Below are 23,814 nucleotides of genomic sequence, written 5' to 3'. Positions count from 1 at the left end.
GTGTGAACTGCCCAGCCAATGACAGGTGTCCCTCAAAGGCACAAGGCTCGACAATGCTGCAGGAACACCCAGGCGTCTTTCCTCCTCCCTTTTCCCCTGTGTTCTTTTTCATGTGGGGGGCAGACTCCCTATTTAACTAGCTCTCTGCCCTTTTTCTTGACAAAAGCGCTGCACTATTATGTCTACTGGTTTGTTTATTCTCTCATTAAAAGACAGGAGGCTGTGGCTCTGATGCTTCACGTGTAAAAACAGCTCAACTCTTGTCATGAACTGAATTGAAAGGCCAATTTAACGCCTGCACAAGTACACACGGGGATTTGTTAACAGCACCTGTCTTTTTATTGTCCTACACGAATAGGATTTTGTCACATTATGCAATTTATCCCGGTAGCAGGAAATAATGTCCACTGTCACAGCCAGTCATGAAGCATAAAAACAGAGGCTCTTGCGATTATTAGCCCCCTATATCTGGTCATGTGATGACCCTTAAGTCTGACCCAGGGTTGGAGCAGGTCACGTATGATGGAGATTAGTGGTGGTCTGCTGTGTTGTGTCAACATCACATAACAAAAACCCCAGCTGGCATAGTGGTTCTCTCAAGGGATCAGTACTAGTACGCAAACTAGTGCATATCAAATGCCTTTGCTAATTTACACCTGGGTGTGGGTAAACAAGCTTAAAAGATTGCCTTCATGTCTTGTACAAACTGATGAAAAGCTTATATAAAGTGCTCTCACACAAGCTGGAGCCTCAGCTGAAATCTTACCTGTCTCACCTTTCAGGTCAGCCTAAGAGGAAGCTAACTAATTCACTTTTGGTACACTAAGCTGGGGTGTTCAGTGTCTGCTAAGAATGAGCACGACAGGTACTTCTGACATGAACTGAGGGGAAGGTGGAGGTGAATAAAAGAGAGGGGGAGCGGTTCGACTACAAAGTCTGTCAGTTACTAATGCTCAGGGCTTTCCCCGGTTTTTGAAAGACGCCGCTTTTTCCTATTGGCCAGGCCTGAAGAAAGACAGAAGTATTGCAAATGCTACCAACGTGTTATAATACCATTAATGCTGCTTCTTTTTTAGCTGCTTACTCCTTTAAGTCAGTGTTATGGTGCTTGTGCAGTAATGTAAATCCTCTTGTACTGGGCGAGTATGTATAACATTGCAGAAAATTGTGAGATTACAGCTTAGCCTAATGCCACAAAAGTGATTGCTTAAACTGTACTTGTCACAGGCTGGGTCTTCGACCCAGCACTTTGAGTTTTCTTTGTATTGTTCTTATTTTTTGAGATGTTGTTAGTTTTGTGTTATTTCCTATTTGCCTTTAGTTTAGGCAGTTATTGTTCCTGGGTTTTCTATGTTTGAGTTCTTGCATTATTCATCACGTATTTGGTATGTTAAGTTTGTATTGTCATGTCTAGTTTTAGTGTTTCCTGTTTTATTCTGACAGTGTCATGTGTTCTTTGGTCATTGTATTTAGTTTCACTCCTCCTGGTCCTGTCATTAGATTAATGTCAGTCAGCTGTTTCCTCATGTGTCTCCACTTCCCCTGATCACCTCATGTGTGTATTTAAGCCTTCTGTTTTCTGCATGTCATGGTCGGGTCGTCTGTTTATCTTACCAGAGTCACAGTCATAGCCTGTTTTTCCACCATAGTCATAGTTACAGTCTTTGTCATAGTCTTTGTTTCTTAGTGGGTTTTTTTGTCAGTTTGCTTTAGGTTCCTGGTTTTAGCCCTGCAATCATCCAAATAAAGGATCGCTTTCTGTTTAAACTTACAACTCCTCGTCTTCATCTGCCTTTGGGTCCTGTTTCCATTCACATCGGCGCACCCCGCTGTGACAGAACGACCCGACCAGTATGGACCCAGCGGATGTCTGCGAGGATTTTTTTGAGTTCAGCACTCGTGTGACCATCCTCCAGGGACAGTGGAGAATCTATTCAGTATGCAGACAGGAGAGTGAGAAGGAGTCAGTTAAAGTTCAGCTACGACAGATCTTGTCTGCTTACCCTGTTTACACGGCGGAATTGTCGGAGGATGTGCAGGATTTCGTTCGCACAGTTTTGCCACCGCAGCAGCATCAAAACCACGAACAGGAATCACTGCCGCTGCCTTGCGAGCCTGAGACGGTTCGTGTCGGTTCGCTGAGACTCGCCGCAGCGGCACCACCTCTCAGCTCATCAGTTTCCACACCCTCGTCACAGTCTTGCCACACTCTTGCCACGGTCCAGTGCGAGGAAGCGCTGGACGCCATAGATTTGGACTACGACGAACGTCAGGCAATATTCAGCGCTCTATTGGAGGAGGAGCTCCGGTGGAAGCCATGGCTCATTCCAGAGCATGAGCACCCTTTCCGGGGAACTCGACTGGCTCTCGGGGGTCCCCAGAGTTACCAGGGACTTCCACCCGTTGCTCCGCCGTCTCCCACTCTCAAGAAAAAGCGGCGTGCGCGCCACCGACGCTCCGCACCACAAACGCAAGGGAGTGACTATGTTTTGGCTCCTCATGTTTTTTCTCCGGAGGTTAGAGAAGCTGACACTGCTTTTCCGGTTCATGAGCCCGGCTGTAAAGAGACTGTTTGCACAGGTAATGCTAGCCATCAGGCTCAGCTAAGCTGTTGTGGGACTGCATACCAGGCCGTTTTGGAGCCGGGGACGGAGGTGCAGCTTGTGCAGCCTTTTTCAGTGTCAGCCGGAGGGCCCGGGGAGCCCGTCCAGCCTCATGCTTCGTCTGCTGGAGGTTCAGGAGAACCCAGCCAGCTTCATGTCTCGTCTGCTGGAGGTTCAGGAGAACCCAGCCAGCTTCATGTCTCGTCTGCTGGAGGTTCGGGAGAGCCCGTTCAGCCACACGCCACGTCAGCTGGAGGGCCCGAGGAGCCCGTTCAGCCACACGCCACGTCAGCTGGAGGGCCCGAGGAGCCCGTTCAGCCACACGCCACGTCAGCTGGAGGGCCCGAGGAGCCCGTTCAGCCACACGCCACGTCAGCTGGAGGGCCCGAGGAGCCCGTTCAGCCACCTTCTGCTTCACCACCTGTGGCTGCAGCGCCACCTCCTGCGGCTCCCGTGCCGCCACCTGCAGGACCACCACCTGCTGCACAACTGCTTGCTGCTTCTACGCCTCAGCCTGAGGACGACGCCTCGCCTGGTTCTGCCACACCTCAGTCTGAGAACACATATAAACTCATTTCACCCAATATAGACTGTGTGTTGCGGCAACTTACACAGCCTCATGCCTCGCCAGCTGGAGGGTCCGAGGGGCCCGTTCAGCCGCCTGCCGCAGCTCCATCATCATCCTCGCCTGCCGCAGCTCCATCATCATCCTCGCCTGCCGCAGCTCCATCATCATCCTCGCCTGCCGCAGCTCCATCATCATCCTCGCCTGGCCCGGCCTCTGAGTCTTCAGCCTCGCCTGGCCCGGCCTCTGAGTCTTCAGCCTCGCCTGGCCCGGCCTCTGAGTCTTCAGCCTCGCCTGGCCCGGCCTCTGAGTCTTCAGCCTCGCCTGGCCCGGCCTCTGAGTCTTCAGCCTCGCCTGGCCCGGCCTCTGAGTCTTCAGCCTCGCCTGGCCCGGCCTCTGAGTCTTCAGCCTGTGCTTCTTCTGCTGCAGCTCCAGCCTGTGCTTCGTCTGCTGCAGCTCCAGCCTGTGCTTCGCCTGCTGCAGCTCCAGCCTCGCCCGGTCCGGCTTCCGTGTCTTCATCTTCGCCTGCTCCGGCTTCGGCCTCTGTTTCTGTGTCGGCCTCGCTTGGTCCCGCGGCTGTGTTGCCGCCGCCCAAGCCACGTTTTGCCCCTCGGAATCGCCGGCCGTTTTCCGGGCCGTCAGCTGGACTTCGTTGCCATCGGGGTCGGCCCCCTGAACTGATGAACTGTGACCTGCTGTGCTCTCGACTTCCGGGTCGGCCTCCTGAGCTCATGGATTTTGGACTGCTGGACCGTTGGCCTCCTGGTCGGCCTCCTGAACGTTTGAACTTCCTTTTGTTTTGCTGTCGACCTCCGGGGCGGCCACCTGACTCGCTTCGCCATTCGCTCCTGTTCTGCCGGGTTCATGGTCGCCCTCCTGAAGCTGGGTCTCGGACTTTTGTGCCCTTGTTGTTTTTGGCCTGTGTGCTTCTGATGCTTTGTTTTTTGTGGTTTTGTTTCTGGCCCTCCTTTCCTGGTCCCCCTCCGCCCGCCCTGGGTGGGTTGTTGTGGTTTTGTGTTTGTTTTCTGGGTGTTTTCGGGCGTCTGGAATCCGCCCTTACGGGGGGGGCTCTGTCACAGGCTGGGTCTTCGACCCAGCACTTTGAGTTTTCTTTGTATTGTTCTTATTTTTTGAGATGTTGTTAGTTTTGTGTTATTTCCTATTTGCCTTTAGTTTAGGCAGTTATTGTTCCTGGGTTTTCTATGTTTGAGTTCTTGCATTATTCATCACGTATTTGGTATGTTAAGTTTGTATTGTCATGTCTAGTTTTAGTGTTTCCTGTTTTATTCTGACAGTGTCATGTGTTCTTTGGTCATTGTATTTAGTTTCACTCCTCCTGGTCCTGTCATTAGATTAATGTCAGTCAGCTGTTTCCTCATGTGTCTCCACTTCCCCTGATCACCTCATGTGTGTATTTAAGCCTTCTGTTTTCTGCATGTCATGGTCGGGTCGTCTGTTTATCTTACCAGAGTCACAGTCATAGCCTGTTTTTCCACCATAGTCATAGTTACAGTCTTTGTCATAGTCTTTGTTTCTTAGTGGGTTTTTTTGTCAGTTTGCTTTAGGTTCCTGGTTTTAGCCCTGCAATCATCCAAATAAAGGATCGCTTTCTGTTTAAACTTACAACTCCTCGTCTTCATCTGCCTTTGGGTCCTGTTTCCATTCACATCGGCGCACCCCGCTGTGACAGTACTTTAGAGATAATTGACAGGCTGTAACTATAAGCTAAAAGTGCAAGAACATTCACATATGATAAAGTATATTTGTAACAAGACCTCAAAAAAACATTCCACAGAAACTAAATAATAAAGACATTCCCGAGCGCTACAGCATGAAAGGCTGTATTGCGTTTCATCTTGGTGCATTAGGCATTTATTTGCCGCTTCATAAATTTATTGGTGTTATTTTAAGCAAATTATAGCTATCAAACCATCAAATGTTCAAAGATGGAGGGCTGCAGGCTCGCTTGCTGGAAAAGGAATTCCCTTTAAGTGGTAATTTCGGGGAAGAGATGAGGTTTGCCTCAAAGACACGGGCCACACTCCAGCACTGCTCTGGAGAAGTCTGGTACTTGAAAAGAGGAAGAAGAGAATGAAGAGGGGGGGAAGCAAAGAATAAGATGAATGCTGGAGAAGGAGCTTAATAATTTAATGCTTTATGGTGGTTTAAATAAACAAGAACAGAAAAACAATGACCGTTTTTTTTTTTGCTGAGGAAGAAAGCTGTATGGAGAGAGGAAGACAGAGCTTCTAAAAGCCACCACTCACAGGATGTGGCAGCAGAGGTCCAAAGGCCAATGCTGGTGGCTTTAGGCCCTGTAGTAATTACATTTCCTAAACGACAGATGAGATGCAAAGGCCCGGAGCAGAGCATGACTTTGAAATACCGCTCCTCTTGAAAATAGTTGGGAAACAGAATGTCTTTTTGACTGATAAGCCTAGAAATGATCAAATATTGACACCTTTTCATTGGTTGTTGGAAGCTGTGTTTTTCTTTAAAGTCATATTCAAAAATGTTGGAATGAGCTCATATCTGTGTTGCATCACCTCTTCTTTTAAGAACACGCCATAAGAAGGAGACAAACTGCTGTTTTAAAAGTGAAATGTTTGATATGAAGTTTCAGCTGCTGAACTATTTCTTTTGTCCTACTTTTCATTTTCATGATGCAGTAAATGTCTTGCGGACTTGTGACAAGTCCAGACTGCAGGAAAACCAGTATGTATGTGCATAAAGTGTCTTGCCTTATGAGTCTCTAAATGCACTACTTGGCATTCAAAGATGTGCAAATTTCTCATCAAATCTATCACAGAGTCTGCTTTTAAACTGTGCATTGACAACAACCCAGATAGTCCCGCTCTTCCTGCTACTTGAATTATGACCATGCAACATGCGACAATTTGCAAAACGAGCACAGGACAGTTACAATTTCTACTTGGATTACAAAGATTTCTCCAGATTCTTGCTTTAACTGTGTTATGAACAACTAAAGACAAACCCTCCAAATTCTTGACTTATGTTGTTTTACTTCAAGTCTTTCGCAAATCGATGGTCATTCTCAAGAAAGTCCTACTATCTCCAGTCTTGTAATTGTATTCTATTGAAAATGTATCTGATTTATAGTAAGATTCTCTGCCAGGTTTGTTTACATTGCTTAACTCTTTCTCCCATAAAGACGAGAGTTATTGACCACCCCTGTACCCTTAATGACGAGTCTTGTCACCTCAGTGTATATCGTTAAAGACGTGGTTTAATGACCATTGGAAGAGGGTTTTTTTTAGGTTTTTTCAATGGTAGACAGTAGATAGACAAAGACCACCTTCACTAACTACTGATGCACACCCAGTCGCTTTGTTCTACAAGCACACCTATATTATGACATATACCCCTCAGTTCAGAAAAGCCCTTCAAGGATTACTCGTAGTAGAGTTTCAAAGGCTAAAATATTTAACTTATCTCAACATTTTTTTAAATATCAAAGTAAAAAAAATTAAAAATGTATATGCACAACAACATTGCATTTTTTAGTTCATATTTTAATTCTTTTTAAGCAGAGTCGTAAAACAACCATTAGTTGTAAATCACATCTTCAGGCCATCTTCTGCTACTACAGCTGGGTAAGGCAAACTAAGTTACTAAATTATATCAAAAACAACCTAGATAAATGAGCAAATGTTCACATGGATGCTACTAAAAACACACACATAATGGCATCCGCACCACAAAAATATAATGTCAAGGAAAAGTGCCGAACTGCTTTTGTAAACATGCCATGTACAGTCCTCACTGCTAAACTGTTCTGATTTGGATTTTAAAAAATGCATTCCTCAATTAATCTGCTATGAATCAAACCAATCCCAAAGAGGTTTTTGCAGCCACATCCTCTTTGCAACACATTTAACTAGCCAGCTGCTCCCATTGTTCCCTAGCAACTGGCTGTCGCAAAGGGGCCGCCGACCAGTCTCAAGGTCTGTGTGACTGAGGTCTAACCGGTGCAGTGTTGCCTTTCCTGAGCATGTTAACAGACATGCCCTTTACATACGCTGTGTGCACTACATTTAGTTTTGCTGTTTGACTGATCAAACAATAGCTAATGAAATTGGAGAACGTGTGGCAAAAAGAGAAAGAAAACCTAAGGAGAGAGAAAATAAAGAGTGGGTAAACTGATGTTAGAAGACAAGCTGAGGGTTTTGCTGCATTAAGATTTATAAGCATGACATTCAACTGTGGGTATGCTTGTGTGTGTTTCTTACTTGTCTTTTACACAGTGGCAAAACTGTGAGCATATGGGTAAATGCAACACTGATTCTAACATTTTAGACAGATGTGAAAAAAAAGCAAACAAAAAAATTCCTGTGCTTTGATCAGTTTCACTGGTGCACAAAATTCTCTGGTTTGGAATCCAGAGGGAAGAAAAGGTCTGTGTGCTAACTTGTTTATCCCACTTTTTAAAAATAACAGCACGGGTTGGCCTCATGGTGTGTATCAATACCCTCGGGCAATGGTCGCCTTATTTTGAAAATCGGAGTTGCTTACACATCTACCCTTCCTCCCCTCAAACGAGAGAGAGAGAGAAAGAGAGAGAGACCAGAAACCAAGCAGCTGAAGTCATTAAAACCAGACACACAAACACAAACACTCTGTTCTCCTGGTCCTTTCCTCCTCCCGGTGATAGCTTATCTTTTTAACACCTTCACACACAAACAAGCAGCCACACACACACACGCACACTCACATTTAAACCAACAGACTCATGTATAAGTAAACAAACGAACGTCTACAGCCCGCTCTGCCCCCAGCCTTTCCGAACACAGCTCATTTATTTGTTCACAGCATGATGTATGAATCCAAAAGCAGCACACTGGCAGGCTTATAATGATGTGTCTGCGTTTTACGGCCTGAAACTCTGCAAGTCGCTTAAACTCTAATAGAGGCATGAATCCCACTCTTCCAGGGGTGCATAAAATGCTACTAAAATGAATGATCTAGCGAGGAATGTCACATGCTAAGTCATGCACATGCCAGGAGGGACAAGGAGTTTGCAACAACTTCTTTTTCTTGCTTGTTTATCACAATAAGGGAAAGAAAAAACCCCACACTGGACAGTCTGCTTTATATGAAAGCACAGGAGGAGCGTGCCCTGACAGCTAAAGTCATCTTAGCAACGAGGTCACGCTTGATATTTTAGATTGTTGACAAGAGCCGACCCCTGCAGACAATCAGAGGACGTCCACCTGTGGGTCTGCTGTCTAAAGATGTCCCGAGGGTGCTGAATGGGTATAAATCTCTCAGCTTGGGGATGTCCTCACGGCATGACAGTGGCCGCTAAGTCTGCCTTAGGGAATCATCAAAACCCAAATACTGGACACTCCCATGACCTCTGTCAGCACGTGCCTCTTTTTGTGACCTCAGAGGGTCAAAGGGCACAAGGCAGGAGGACACTTCCACTCCAAGCTTCAGAGCATGTGTGTTTCTTTTTAAACGGTGGGATGGAATATGGGGTTGAAGGGTGAAGGAGTGAGGGGCACTGGGGTTCCGGGAATATCTCTGGCTTTTGCATGCAGATGGAGAAAAATATGGACAGACAGAACCAGAGGAGGGCAGATCTGTCATTTTAATGGTCACTTTTACAGTCTGGAAGAGTTGGGTGGCAGTCACAGTGCATATCCCTAATCACCAGACAGATGCATCAGTGTGTAAGCTTCATCGTCACAAAGTGAACGACAGATGTATCCTTCCTCAGTCACCATCATCACAGCAGATTGGATTTAAGTGACTGCTGGTTGGAGCAGTTGTAGCCTGAGGCTTGGACAAGTGAGCTTTTGACAGTGAGGTCACCACTGAGACAATTCATTGCACTCATTTAAACTGCCAGAGAGAAGGCTAGACAAGAATACTTATGACAATTTGTAACAATTGGCTATACAGCGTGGAAACTTCAAAGAAACGTGTCCAAATTTCAACAGAGCAGCAAAACTATCGCTCTTCAAAAATACGAACGTCAATATTAACACTTGAATTAGCATACACTTAGAAGGTTAGGAGTCCTCAGGGAAACTTTATCAGTAGGCCAATGCTCTCATGGTAATGGACTCATGGTCATCATGGTAATGGACATAATTAAGCTTTTTTGTTATCCAAAAAACTAAAAGAAAGAAAGAAATAGAAAGCAAGAATTTTTGTTTTTACAGCTCTAGAATCAAACCATACATTAAAGTCATGTTTAAGAAGATTTTTTTCAGTCTTATTCATTAAATATTATTTAAGTTAGAAAAATTGTCTCCTGGATGGGGCCTTTACATATCATACTATACATGACAAAGGTAAAATATATTAATGCATTATTAAAAACCTTCTCATGATAGGATGTAGTGATGTTTTTCTGCAGAACAACAACACAAGCCCAGGCATGTCTGAGAGCAAGAGCAGAGTGTCAGCCTGTGTAGTACCTAAAAAGAGAGCTACTTGAATAATATGAAAGTGGTTTGGCTACAAAAAATTAGACATCTAAAAAAAACAAAAGAGTCCAGTACGTGCTTACTTGTAAAATCTGCAAGAAAATGGTTTCAATGCATGATATCAAAACACACTTTCCAGTACAATTTACTAGTGATGCGCGATACCACTGATTTCCTTTCCGATCCGAACTTGAAGCAAGTAGTTTCAAAGCTCAGCCTGAGATACATCTAATTCTTTTCAATTTCAATTTTACTATACAACAATAGTGTGCAGACTGCTGAAGAGTTACAATGTCATGTTACTTTAAACTACACTTTTAACCAGTTACGGTATTACCAACAAAATGATATTTTTGTTATCTGCTTAAGATTTATTGAGCTCAGCTCTGACTGAGTCAATAAACAGTGTTATTACAACAAAATAGAAACTGAAACACAGCAGCCAAATTAATGAAGTTAATTAAGCTTTACTTTTATTTTTGAGTGAAGTTTCACATCTTTCTTGACATTAGTAAAAAAAAAAATTATTTTAAATGATAGTACGTTATAATAGTCATCCTAAAATGAGAATGAAATGTACAGTCAAAATTCTCCTTCTAAGCCTTCTTTCCATCAACTAGTTTCCTAACGCTGTCTAAGCTGAAAATACTCTTGCATTAAAAATAACAAACCCTTTTGCAACACCATCAAAACAGCCTGGCTGTCTGGCAGGCTGTAATCCTGCAAATTGCTGTATTACATTCATCCTTCTTTATTTTTCTCAAAAGCCCACAAAACTCCCTCCAAAAGCAATCGTCAGTCTTAATGCATTAACAGCAAGACCACATACCTCTATCACAGTTCAGGCATGTGCTTGGCAAAAAAGAGAAATATTTCCCTTAAAAAAAGGGAAAAAAAGAAAAAAGCATAGGAGTGGGTGGGCACTGAAAGGCTGAGCTTTTTGGAGGGAATTAACAAGCTTATCTGGTGGGGTGTTCTGTGAAAACAAGCAACAGAACAACTTCAGAAGAACTGCGAAAGTAAAAACCATCTGCAGGATGTCCACTGGCACTTAGGAAGGAGATCCCTTTCCCTTTACAAAAAAGTCAGACAGATCTGCAGGGACAGACTGAAGGTGAAACCTACTTTGTTTTAGTTATAAAGAGCTTCAGTTACAAATGCCATTGAATGCTATTGAAGAAAATCCAGTCTGTACTTTACACACATTTTTGTTTCTTTTTTTATTATTGTGATGAAATTGTGCTGAAAGAGCAACAAACACAATCTAGGTTTGGGTGGTAAAAATTTATTTGGCTTAGGGGAAAACGCGTGGAATCTGTCTCCTCCCGTCTCTGGTTCCCTCCCCCTTTACCTGAGCTGGCCAGAGGGGCAGTAAGCAACAGATTAGCAGTGCTTTGGGGAGCAGGCTGCTGTAGCGTGCTGTAATGCAGACTGTCAGTCCAACACAGTTGGGGGGCTACACAATGCCTCCTTGTTCTGACTGGCCCTTCGGTGCCCCACCTCTCTACCTCTCCATCGCTCTGTGCCCTCTGTCTCTCTCTTAGCCTCCAAGGGTTTCAAACTATAAAAGGAAGAAATGCTGCTCAAATTGTTTCCTTTTCTCTACTATAGCAACCTGCTCATGGGTGGATGGATGGAACGAGATATCAACTCTTGAGCCAAGCACAAATCAGCACCCAGGGAACAGACTTAAAGACAGAGGAGGCATCAATGCATGGCTAACATTTTTCAAGTCACAGAAATAATAAAGAGTGACAGGGTTTTTTTTGTCTTGTATCTTTTTGCATGTGAGCATGTCTTCCTGCTTGTTTAGAGCATAATAATAGCCAGTGCCAACACCCTTCAGCCTTTTCCTCCCCACATGCTGCTGTTTATTTACAGCTCAATGTAAACTGTCCAACCCTATGTACTAGCAGCAGAAGACACAACTCAAAAGACTTTTTCTGTAAAACAGCCTGTGGCTGTATTGGAAATATGAATTATTATTGTTAATTTATTGTTTAATTAGAGCTTAAATAGACACAGAGATCTGTAGATAGTTTTGTAAGTGCAGCTGCATACAGCAACGCCAGGGTGCCACTCAAGAATCTTCTTCACAAGTTTCTGTGTGTTTTCTTTGGATCTTCTAACTCTCCCTAATGCAAGAAAGGGCAAGTAGAAACGCACACCTGCAATGTGTATATATACATCTTTTCAGCTAAATGGAATTAGACCCTCTCTTCTCTCCCCAATAACAGTTATTACTATAACACCATCCAGCTCAGCGTCTGATTGGGCCATTTGGGTGTTTTTACGTACTGAGAGAAATCTATACAAAATAACGATTATGGTGCAGTATTCACAGCTGACTGGACGAGAAGTTCTCTCCTGATAAAAAACCTCGATTCTCAGCTGCTAGTCAGACTTCCTTCTCGGCCAACATTAGTAATTTAAAATTCAGCCCGGATTTAATTATGAAGTTCAGCCTAAAATCAGGATTGAGACAGGCGTTGTTTGAAAAAGCAACACCAACATGGTAAAATTATAGTGTTTTTCTTCTTCTTCTTTTTTCGTCAGCAGCCAATATAAGCCCTCAGTCAACACACAGATAACAGTCCGTCACAGTATTTTGCTGAGTTTGCTTTCACACAGCTTTGGCTCTTTTGATTCAGACCCCAGAGAAAAACGTGTGATGTTCATCATCACTACTCGAATCTACCTGCAAAACTCAAAGAGCCCAAAAAGGAAAAAGTATGACCATTATTTGTGTTATTAAGCCCCCTTCATTCACAGAATAACTAACACTGCGGGCTTCAGTCATCTATTAAAGTCAAAGTCAGCAACTACGTCACTATGAAGGAATTTCTGTTTCAAATCCACGAGTTTCTGGCTCTGCACATGCGATTGCAAAAGATTTGCAACAGATGTCAACAGATTTACAATTTTTACCAGTTTATCACAGTTAATCACCATATTATCACAAACAGACTGCATTTAATTGCCAAGTTGACCCACTGAGTCACAAACACAAGCAGACTGATGGCTGTGCCATTTTGTTGCCATCTTAAAACAGCAAATTTCCTTTGAAAACAGCAAATGACAAGAAACCATTTTAAAATATAACAAGACTGCAAGTTCGCTGCACAATTATTTTGTTCATGCAGGGATTTACTAGTTTTTCCTAGTGTGACAGTAGTGTAAGATGACCATACTAAAGATATCTGCTCTCACCAACATCACACAGAAAGAAACTGAACATTTAGAGCATTCCGAGTCTTTTTGTATTAAAATTAGGGCTGCCACAAACGATTATTTTGATAGTCGACTAGTCATCGATACTAATCAGATCATGCATCCATTGAAGGTAAAACGTACAGCTTATTGCACCAGCATGCATCTGCTCTTATATAACTATCATTAGCTTACAGCTTTAAGTGTTAGGGTGTTTGGGTGTTAACTAAAAATAAAGGCAAGATGATAGTTTATGAAATTTTAATGAAATTTGCAGATTGTTTCGGTGAAGTTTAATAAACTCCTTGCTATCTAAAATATAACGGGACACTGGAGTATATTCTCCAGCATCTCACACTTCTGATAATCAGTTGTCTGCTTGACATTTATTCAGCTGTGTAAAAACTATAACTTTAATCTCAGCCAAACGGACTTACTCAGGAATAAATGAAATACTATAAAGAAGCCAAACAATAACATTTTTAAGTTATCTAAGTGACTTATATATGTTTAACCTGAGTAGCGACAGACGCGGTGGGTTTGAAAACAATTTGCCCGGAGTTCGGGGTTCTCACGGGCTCTAGTGAGCTTTGCCCCCGGCTAGCTATCGAGCTAGTGGGTAACAGACATCGGAGCGCTTTTCAAAATATGTGGTGTCTTGATAAACTGAGCAGATATTTGAGGTTTACACAGTTACATTCTCGCTTGAAAATATGTTAAACGTTAATTTTTTGACCCAGACGCCATTGTTGGAAACTGAGCTGGGCTGCGCTATGAATTCTGGGACAGAGCTACTTCTTCTTCTTCGGGGTTTAACGGCAGCTGACATCCTTGTACATGCAGTGCTGCCATCTTCTGTTTCAGTCCATTATTACACTCTTAAATACTACTACTTATTCCTGCGTCTTTTGTGATCTTACAAAGCTTCAAACGACGCGTCGACTATTAAATCAGTCGTCGACGATTTTGATAGTCGACGTAATCGTGACTAGTCGACTAATCGTGGCAGCCCTAATTAAAATGATTAATTAATATGAACATTCATGTCCCGTTATACGTATAACAGAAAAAAGGAAAAGGAAAATAATTCCTGTCACTAGGAGGCCCGTGACCTCTAAACATAATGCGCAGCGCTTTTAACCCAGCTGTGTTATGTGGGTAATGTCAAGTCAAATATGAAATTCCCACCCACTCCATGACATGTTGGTCAGTCACAGGAGCTCGTTCAGTGAGAGACTGAGATTACCGAAAAGCACCACTGAACGACACAGGAAATCATTCCTGCCTGTGGCCATCTCCCTGTACAACGCATCCACTTAACACACTGTTTGCTGCTACAGCTACACATGTTTCTTTTCCAACTATTTATTTATAAGTGACATATGTATGTATGTATGTATATATATGTATATATTGTACTATTCTTAGTTAGCGTATTGTCTGTCTTGTCTTAATGTTGGTTTAAAATGGAGCACTGTAACAAAAAATAATTTCCCCCAGGGATCAATAAAGTATTCTGATTCTGATTCTGATTCTGAAATTCTAAAGTGTTTTACTAAACTGCCTTCTGACTCGTTTGGACCCAGGAACTGCAAAACCAGCCCGAGCCCTTCCAGACTCTTTATATCTTGAAGTTCCTGGGAGCATATGACAAATGCAGAATATATACTTACAGGTGCGGGTGTGATCTGATGTTTGAAAGATAAGTTGATTTAAGCAGTTAGAGAGTAGGTAAATTTTCTTAATTACATCCCACTCTCAAGGGTAGAATAAGCACTGCTGAAGTTAATCTTGTAATTAATTGTTGCTTAACTGTTATATCCTGTAGTTGGAGGAGCTCCTGAATATATTAGCAGGAGATACACATCCTCTGGAAAGCTCATGTGTGTCTGGGCAAGCTGGTGATTAGGCCACAGTAGTTGTACTGCAAGGGGCCCTACCTTATGTATTACTGCTCCACCGCTCAGCAATTCATCATATTGTCATTCAGTAACACTGACAGTGATGGAGAAAGCCACAGTTCGTACAAGATATTGAGCATCAGTGTAAATGACTTACTGTCAGTGTCAACTCTAGCAAAGGAAAACTATAGTTCTGAATTCTAAAATCTCCCAATATGTTCTCTGTTTTTGTGTGTGTGCACCGCTGTGCTGCTGAATAAGCTTCACTCCTTCACATGTCAGTGTTTTGTGTTTTTGGTTTCCTAAGTTCTGCTGATTATTAATTGTCTTCAGTTTCATTCTTATTTCATTGTGTTTTCAGCCATGTGCCATTTGTTCCAGTTCCAAGTGAAATTTTTAAACAGATTACTGAGATAAAATGTCATTGTGTGCTTCTGCTGTGTAAAAGAAAAAAGGTTGCCCAGAAATAAATGCAATCATTAATTCTAGTCAGACCTGGTGAGAATGCCGTCACCACTGTTGCTTACTGTGTGTCTGTTCTTTGGGTGGTACCACAACATTACTAACACTCCATCCTCTACTACTTAATTTAGCATAACATTACCTCAAAAGGTGCCAAAACATTTATTACACATTACCTCACTCAGGATACGATCGCTTCCAATGCATCTTTTGGCAATGACACAATAACTCATTTTTACTGGATCGTGTTAATGAGCCCATATGCCACTACTTGACTAACGCAAAGCTCACCTTTAAGGCTATTCGTCCTGTGAGCACACATAGAAACATTAATCATGTCAGCACTTTATTTTAATTCATTGCTTTGTCTTTTCTTTTCATTTGAAAACACCTTCAGGGGATTGTGGGTTTAAAAAAAAAAAGCTGATAAGGAATTTGATTTATGCAAAAAGAAAAGCTTAAAGTCTTATTTACATCTCAACAAGCCACTTTTAATCACAGCCACAGCAAAACAGAACAGAGTTTTCTCAGTTTGTTGCACTGCGATGTGGTAAAATTTAATTTCCTCATGCCAGTCTTAAATTAGCGGAGGAGAAGATTTGCTTCCTGTTGTAAACAGCCATCTCTCATCTCCAGCTCCACTTTGTTGTTCCCCTGTGTGATGTCAAGCTCTGCCTTATGCGTGTGTTTGTTTATGTACTGATTGTATCCCGGGGGAGGAACTTACATGGTAGGTCATGTCTTTCATCACATCCATGTTGCGCCAGGCCAGACTTCCATCTTAAATTACACACACACCCCACGCACTCTGCCATAAATGCATACAGGGGCAGAAGTTATCTACATTATATCCCCAAGATTTCTGCACCCACTTTAGTTTCCTATTTCCTAAAACTGTGACTGTGGTGTATGTGGATTTGCAGCCAACATTTTATGCTTCTCATATATGAACATATTCTCTGTGTCAGAGCTGCGTCAGGACCTAAACTAAATGTAAAACAACCAGCTTTAGTTTTGAATGTTTGCTTGTGATTTTAAAAGACCGAAAAAGGATTTGGATCCTATAAGTAGACTCAAAGCATCATTCAGATGTGATAACGTGCTATAAACCCAGTCATATCCCTATTCAACCACTCGGCATATAAGTGGATTTAAAAGATGAAATCAAGAGAGGACTTTGGTTTAAACTTTTGTGTGTGTGAGCTCCCTGTACTTGAGTCGCTCCTTTGGGAAAATCATTCACAGAAACCATTCTTCTGAAGAGACGTGTAACCTCTCGCTATTCAGCTCGAGAGAAAAGCGACCTTATGCCAGGTCCTTGCTGTCCGCCTAGCCGCCTGCCTCCACCGCAGTAGACAAAACAAGTGGGAGGCAGGATTTGTTTAGACAGAGCTCACCTGGCACACACGCAGACACAGAAACAGTGATCAGGCAAGCCCAAGGGAGGAGTAGAGGCAGCAAAGAGGCGGGGAGGAGAAGCAGTGGTGGTGGAGGTATGATGAGCCTATGGAGAGGGGGAAGGGGCTTGGAGAGGAGAGCATGGGGTTCAGCATGCCACCCATATCCAGGACCATTAAAAAAATCAAAGCAGATTAAGAATTAAGGGACCTTGATTGGCTTTCAAAGAAAGAATGCTCTTTTCTCCTTGTTAAATAAGGCATTTGTTATTTTACAAACTTAAAAGTCGACATCACAGTTAGAGTCCCAGTTAAAAGCCTTAAATGCAAGTCGAATGGATCACACAAGCCAGAAATGACCCTTTAAAATGACCTAAAACACAGTGCTGCGGTGACTTTCTCGCTACCTTGCTCATCTTTGAAAAACATGTGAGGTGAGGTTCGACAGGGGAACAAAGCACAAGATGGATGGCAGGTCCCTCTAACCACACACTGATGGTTACTATAGGATGACCTCAGTTGACCCTTTGGCCCCTCAACAGCCTCACTTCCCTTTGAGTAAGGTTAAATAAGGGATGCCTGGGTGGGGGGTTAAGACATAAAAAGAGAAAGAAAGTGGCTTGACTGTAACTCTTTGGCAACATCATCAGTAAAATCTCATTAACAATGGTAGCGGCTCTAGAACATTCTGCAGTTAAAAGAAGCATACGCTATTGTATGCGAGTGTTTTGCTGGAAATGCTTACAGATAAAGCGAGCAACCGTCAGGCCAAAAGGCACGGCTGCAGCAAAAGCTTTATTCCTGTTATTGTTTTGACCTTTTTCCAAACAGCCTGGCATTCATCACTTTCCTTTAGCATCACAACTACGTGTTGACAGAAATGATAATCTGTCCTACGTCAGCTGGTAATGGCACCGAGACAGAAACACAGAAATAACAGCCAGTAATCATGTGGTCCTCAGGTTCCAGAAAATGGGCACTAAAACGACTGTGGTTAGTATTTGCACAAAGAAAGCGTTTTTGGAAAGAGAGGCTTGGCAGTTAGATGTTACATTACAAGCTGAGTGCTCAGTCCATAGCGTGAACAAAGATGGGGAGACAAGGTTTTACAGTGAATTCTGTGAACTTTCAATTTAGATAAAGTAGCTAGGCTGACACCATTGTTAGCCTATAGGCTCTTAAGTGTTGCATGGCTCACTCTGTGCCTCTAATTAGCTGCTCAGATTGCTGTACTGTAATAGAAAATGATTACAGGGCAGGAGAAGAATTAAATAACCCACCAACATAGTTTTTGTTCCTCCATTTCACCAGTGCTCTCAATGGCATTGATGAAATATGAAACTATGGCTACATTTAGTTGTTAACAACAAATTCAAATGCAAATGAAATAAACTTCTACTGCCACAAATGGTCACTTGAAAAGATTCATTAAAAGCAGAGACAGAGGTCCACTGAAGTGAGCAGATTGCTCACCATCATTGGTTCAACCATCTGACTGATAAAGGTCTGATTGACAGATGGTAGATCAAAACTTCTGTCACCCTGCAGGGTGGCAGCACCTGTCAATCAAAAAGGTCTGCACGGTGTCCAAGAACAATCCAGCTAGTCAAGAATGTGAGGCTTGAAGGTTTTCTTTGTCACTGAGGTATTCTGAAAAAAGTCTCTTTCTCATCGTATCCACAGGAAAGACTGGTCAGCATTTCTGTGCGTCTGGGGAGTCAGCAACGATGACTCTACGGGGCAGAGTCTAAAAACTGATCAGAGGTCAGTGGTCTCACTGGGGGCAGAGGAATTACAGGTTTCAGAATCAAGAGGAAGTGAATTTGCACCAAAGTTGAGAGTTCAGCAAATGAACTCCTGCCAGACATGCTTTTCGTTTATGTTTGCATAATTGCGTGTAAGCCTGCAGCAGAACTCGAGATGGAATCAGCTGCTTGTTTGGTTTTTACTTGCTGGCTGATTAACCACCATGTAATCCGTTCAGTCTTATTACTTGTGACAAAATTAACATCCATCACATGTATGTGTGTACATGTTAATTACAGAAATGAAAGCTTGTTAACAGCCTTCACTAGACCAGGGTCTTTCACAGCTAATTAGGCAGCAACATGGACACATGCACACAGAATCATACACGGGGGACGCGTTACATGCATCTGCTCTTTAGCACCTTTCCCCGTAGCGTTAGTCTGCTGATTCCAATCATTAGACCCATTAGAGGCCAATTAACACCATCACAAAGCTCCCTTTCTGTTTTATAGCACCATAAACAAAACCTGCAGACTTGCCTTGGGCCCAGCAGAGCTCAACAGACTAATGCAACACAGAATAATTTAATTCAGTAATATACTACCTTTTAGGAGCAGACACAAAGGCTTACAGCCTCCATCACACTGGCTTATGTATAAATTTTGACTCTTTCCTGAGGTCTAAGCACTGATATTCACTTTCACCTTTGAAGCTGATTGCAGCTTATATGAAGTACAGAAAAGCCATAAAATTTCCTCTGTAGTCGGCTTTTGCTTTATTCTTTGGGTTGTAAATCTATAAAGAAGGGCAGCATCTGGCCTAGACCACAGTTCCCATCCAGTAACACATTAACCATTATTCCATTTATCTCAACTGCATCATCAATGGTGTGTGTGTGTAGCAGGTTTATGCTGTGCTGATAAACCAGCCTCCAGACTAATCCATACAGTCGGATCGGTTTAGTAAAAGAGAACCTGTTTGAAGTGCCTTATGTGGGTCAAACTGTGTCAGAATAGGCCTTAAAGATAAGCATAAGGGTGTTTTCCGCATGTTTAAGTCGTGCCCTATAGTGGGTTTGCGCAAACATTTGAGTGTGCATGCTGCAGCACGCCACAGGCACGGGCCGTCCCGAGAGGAGAATTTGATGCGAAACAGCACTGAAATCAGTTATAGTTGCAGTCGTGCTCAGCAGTTATTCGTGATGTGTTTCATTTCCCAAGGGGGCAAAAATAAACTCTGCACACAACACGCTCAAGTTTCAAATGAGCGCAAGTGCAGTCACACAGTATAAAAGCAAGTTCTAAGAAAAGAACGTGCCGCTTTGTAAAGTCTAGAAAACAAGATTGTATTTCGTGTGTATTGCAAAACAAATAACAAAATCACAACCTGAAAGGTCTGGAGAGCCCACGGTGAGATCGCAGAGTACGGTCAGACACGTTATTCCCAAGAGGAGCGTAAAACTGACGGCTGAGAGAGTCCCATCTGAGAAGAACATCCTTGAAGCCTCGCGTTTTTAAATTGTCTCCGAATCATTAGAAAGTCCAGCAGCATCAGCAGCAGCGGAAACATCGAGGTTCAGACTGTGAGATGAATTCAGGAGATGTGCGCGTCCATGTCTCTAGCCTTCTCCTCAGCCTCCCACCACACCGCTGTGAGACTGAGACTGGGATTACTCAAGACTGGAGCCGTACACAGCTCTCTGACTACACTTCCAACTGCGTGTTGTGGAGGATGGCCACCACCTGCGGGATCGACGCTCCCCTGCATGGTCTCAAAGAGCCAGAGTTAGCTTAGGAAGTCTTTTTCCTTCTTCTTAAATGTGCAATGTTTGAGTCCTAATTGACAGAGGTGTCTATGTTACTTATGTATATTATATCTATTTTCCACTTTATATCTACTTTCGTCTACTTTCGTAATCTGACAGCTACAACGACCAATCTGATAAAATACGATTTAAAACAGAGTAATAACAGACTATAGCGACAGCCTATAGGTTATACCTGTAACAAGAAGCTCCAACATAATGAGAAAGACCATACAAATGCTACATACTTCTGACTTAATTATTATTATTTTTAACCACTGCTCTTCTATATAAAATAATTGAGGTGGGATTTTTATCAGTACGGTGTGCCCTGTGCCATGCTATTTTGGACACATTTTGCTATTGCTAAAGTTTTACTTAAGCAAAAACTGAAATAGCTAGAAAGCTAACTGTCAGCACGTGAAGCACTTAGCGCCTTAATAATGTCGTCACATCTCAGCACATATTATTATTATTATTATTATTATTATTATTATTATTATTATTATTATTGCACGTCAGGACCAACCGATATCAAATGAAGGAAGAGTTTCACCATCTTGTGGGCAACTTGCCGCATTACAGCTTGGAGAATTCGCGTTTCAAGTACGTTTGACCCACACGGCTTCCGTACAGTCTCACACGCGACAACAGAAGGTCAATCATGGCAGCCTGCACTAAAAGGCTGGACAGATTTATAATCTCACTGAGGTTACTGCGAAACTTGCAGCTCCAAAATGAGCGTAAGTAAATGGATTTACTTTTTTAAATCTTCTGTATTATTATATAACTGTGTATTTTCCTGACATGTCGTTGGACGCGCCGTACTTGTGTCCACTCTGAGCTAACGGAGCTAACGCTAGAAACAACCTCTCCAAAAAAAATAACATGCGTAACCCTTATGTTTACAACTAACTGATGAGAAACAAGACGGTCTTAGTTTCTTCTCGATTTCAGGGTTTCTGTCTACATCTCCGTGTCTTCGTGTTGCTGGGAATGACAGCGAATCGCCGAAATTCGTCCCTCCATCGAAACCTGTCATTGTAGACAAGACACAGACTGTGGCATCTCTCCGAAAGTATGAGGCTCATTTGCAGAGCAGACACCGCAAAATTTCAGTGACATTGTGTAAAGTGTGTATGAGGGCGTAAATAAGACTTTTTTTTGTAACATGTCCCCCCCTGCTCCTCTTTCCTTAGGTTCTTGAGCCCAGAGTTTATCCCTCCTAGACAGAGAACAGATCCTTTAAAGTTTTCTATTGAGAGGAAAGACATGATTCGCAGAAGAAAAGTGCTCAACATTCCTGAATTTTATGTTGGTAAGAACCTAAACTGTCAGGTGTAGTACCACTGCATGTTGAGACATTTGAATATTTTGACCTGAATGTAGAGATTTATAACAGTTTTGTTGGTTTCAGGGAGTATTCTAGCTGTGATTATGGCTGATCCAAATGCCAGTGGGAAAAGCAACCGCTTCGTTGGCATCTGCATCCAGAGAGGAGGAAAAGGGCTGGGAGCCACATTTGTCCTGAGGAACATCATTAATAACCAAGGTGAGGTTTGTTTGTTTTGTAAGAAATGTCTTCTGAATGCAGAGGATCAGGGGTACTGCATGAGGAAATTAGGAGCAGCAGAGAAATATGTGAGCATGGTCCAGGACATGCACAAGGACAGGAAGACAGCAGCGTTCTGGGATTATATCACGGATTGTTGAGAGATGAGATTAGGCAGGAATCTCTGTGAACTGTGTTGTTCGCAGACGGCATTATGATTTGTAGTAAGAGTAAGGAGCAGGTGGAAGAGAAGAGGAATGAAAATCTGTAGAATCAAGACAAAATACGCATGTGAATGAGAGGGAGACTGGTGGAAAGGTGAGGTAGAGAGATAGTGAGGATAGATGAGTTTAGATACCTAGGGTCAAACAGCCAAACAAGAAGAAGAGAGTGCAAACAGGGTGGATATGAGTTCCTTTTTAGTCTCACTTTTTAGCAGTGAGACTTAAAAGGAAGCTTTACAAGATAGATATTGAGACCTGCTGTGATTTGAGATACTAATAAAAAGTTAAGAGGATGAGCTGAAGATGTTAAGGGTTTTATTTGGAGTGCCTAGGATGGTTTTTGCTTTATTCTTTGGGTTGTAAATCTATAAAAAAGGTGTTGCAGATCACCAGCCAGGTGATCAGGGATAACCCATGTTTTAATAATGTACGCCTGTGTTTTTGACCTAGGTGTGGAGATCTGCTATGAGCTGTACAACCCTCGTATTCAGAAGATTGAGGTGCTGAAGCTGGAGAAAAGACTAGACGATAATCTGATGTACCTGAGAGACGCTCTGCCCGAGTACAGCACTGTGGACCCTGAAATGAAGCCGGTGCCTTTCTCACCTACTGGAGAGGTGCCTGTCAACAAGGTGAGAGAACTTAAAGGTGAACTGAAACAACTGGATCAAGTTGGGCTTCTCCAAAGCAAACTCATCTAATACACTCAAATGTTTTTTTTAAATATTTTTGATGAACCTTTATTTATTATTACTGATATTACTACAGGTCTTATTTGTAGCAGTGCTGAAATAAATAGGCCAAATGTGTGGGATATGATAAGTGTTGAGCCCAGTCCAGTTCAGTCTATTTATTTAACAGACCTAAGATGCAAGAATAAAACTGCAGCATTTTGAACCAAAAACAATTACTTGTTTTTATCTGTCCTCCAGATCAAGGTAAGGATGCGTCCAAAGCCATGGTCTAAACGCTGGGAACGGCCTAAGTTCAACATCCAGGGCATCCGCTTCGACCTCTCCCTGACCCCAGAACAGATGGAGCATGCCCAGAAGTGGGCACAGCCGTGGCTGGAGTATGACATGCTAAAAGAGTACGACACATCCAAACTGGAGGAGCAAATCATCAAAGAAGTCCAGCAGGAGATGAGCAAGTGAAACAAACAACTTTTTTTCTTATTACCATCAGTGCAGACTTTTCAAAATTGGAAGATGAGGCGGTCATGGATGTGGAGCAAATCAAGTCTTATTCCAAGTGGTTTACAACAGCCACACCTCTTTATGTAACAAGAAGTGAAAATGGATATTGATGTTCTATTTGTAAAAGCATTGTCTTCTTCATGTCTGCGTATCAGTCTGCTGAGGAGTTCTTCCAGTGTCACTAATTTTAGCTGTGACATTCACAGTATGCGATGAAGTATCGTCTGTAATAAAGCTAATTAATCCTGCAAAGCATTACAACTGAATTTCATTGCCTTGTTATGGTCTGTGTTCTTTGTTTGGAGTTGTGACACCAGGTGGCGGTGTTTCTCTACTCAAGTCGCCTCCCGTAGCAGTTACATAACTCCCGCACTGTTTTGAGGAGAAACCACTGCCGTGCTAAATAAACAAATAATGTTTTATTTAAACTAATGATGACAGGACCATTCCAAACAAGCAGGTTAACTGAGATGTTTTTTTTTGGGTCGATTTTTCCATCCGTTCATGTTCTAAGGGGTTTATGGGCTAAACCTGGCAGCCGTAACTCAGAACCTTGGTATTGAAGGAGCACACACACCAAAGACACCCGGTAGTGTTTTACTGTTGTGGATGGAAAATTGTGGTGTTGAGATGGTATGTTAGAGCGTCAGTTGGGTAGTATAAAAACTCTTGGACTCCTTATGTTATGTCTGCTCA

General features: G+C 42.7%; 2 protein-coding genes across 2 annotated transcripts in view; one reads left to right on the top strand and one right to left on the bottom strand.

Moving 5' to 3' along the window:
* Window positions 1-20,121, bottom strand: part of eva1aa (eva-1 homolog A, regulator of programmed cell death a) — a 76,902-nt gene extending 56,781 nt beyond the window's left edge. Inside the window, exon 1 of the mRNA XM_082504636.1 lies at window positions 19,729-20,121. Coding sequence (XP_082360762.1) covers window positions 19,729-19,837 — 109 coding nt within the window. The 5' untranslated portion in view covers window positions 19,838-20,121. The remainder of the gene's footprint in view (window positions 1-19,728) is intronic.
* Window positions 20,122-20,761: 640 nt separating this feature from the next.
* mrpl19 (mitochondrial ribosomal protein L19) lies at window positions 20,762-23,373 on the top strand. The gene is made up of 6 exons (XM_082504637.1): window positions 20,762-20,889; window positions 21,104-21,224; window positions 21,346-21,464; window positions 21,564-21,698; window positions 22,373-22,554; window positions 22,855-23,373. The coding sequence occupies exons 1-6, from the start codon at window positions 20,811-20,813 to the stop codon at window positions 23,074-23,076; spliced, it is 858 nt and encodes a 285-aa protein (XP_082360763.1). The 5' UTR covers window positions 20,762-20,810; the 3' UTR covers window positions 23,077-23,373.
* Window positions 23,374-23,814: the final 441 nt, after the last annotated feature.

Source organism: Aulonocara stuartgranti (assembly GCF_965226115.1).
Source record: "Aulonocara stuartgranti genome assembly, chromosome: 15".
Lineage (NCBI taxonomy): Eukaryota > Metazoa > Chordata > Actinopteri > Cichliformes > Cichlidae > Aulonocara > Aulonocara stuartgranti.
The sequence above is the reverse complement of the archived record's forward strand: the minus strand, read 5'-3'. Positions and strand labels throughout refer to the sequence as shown.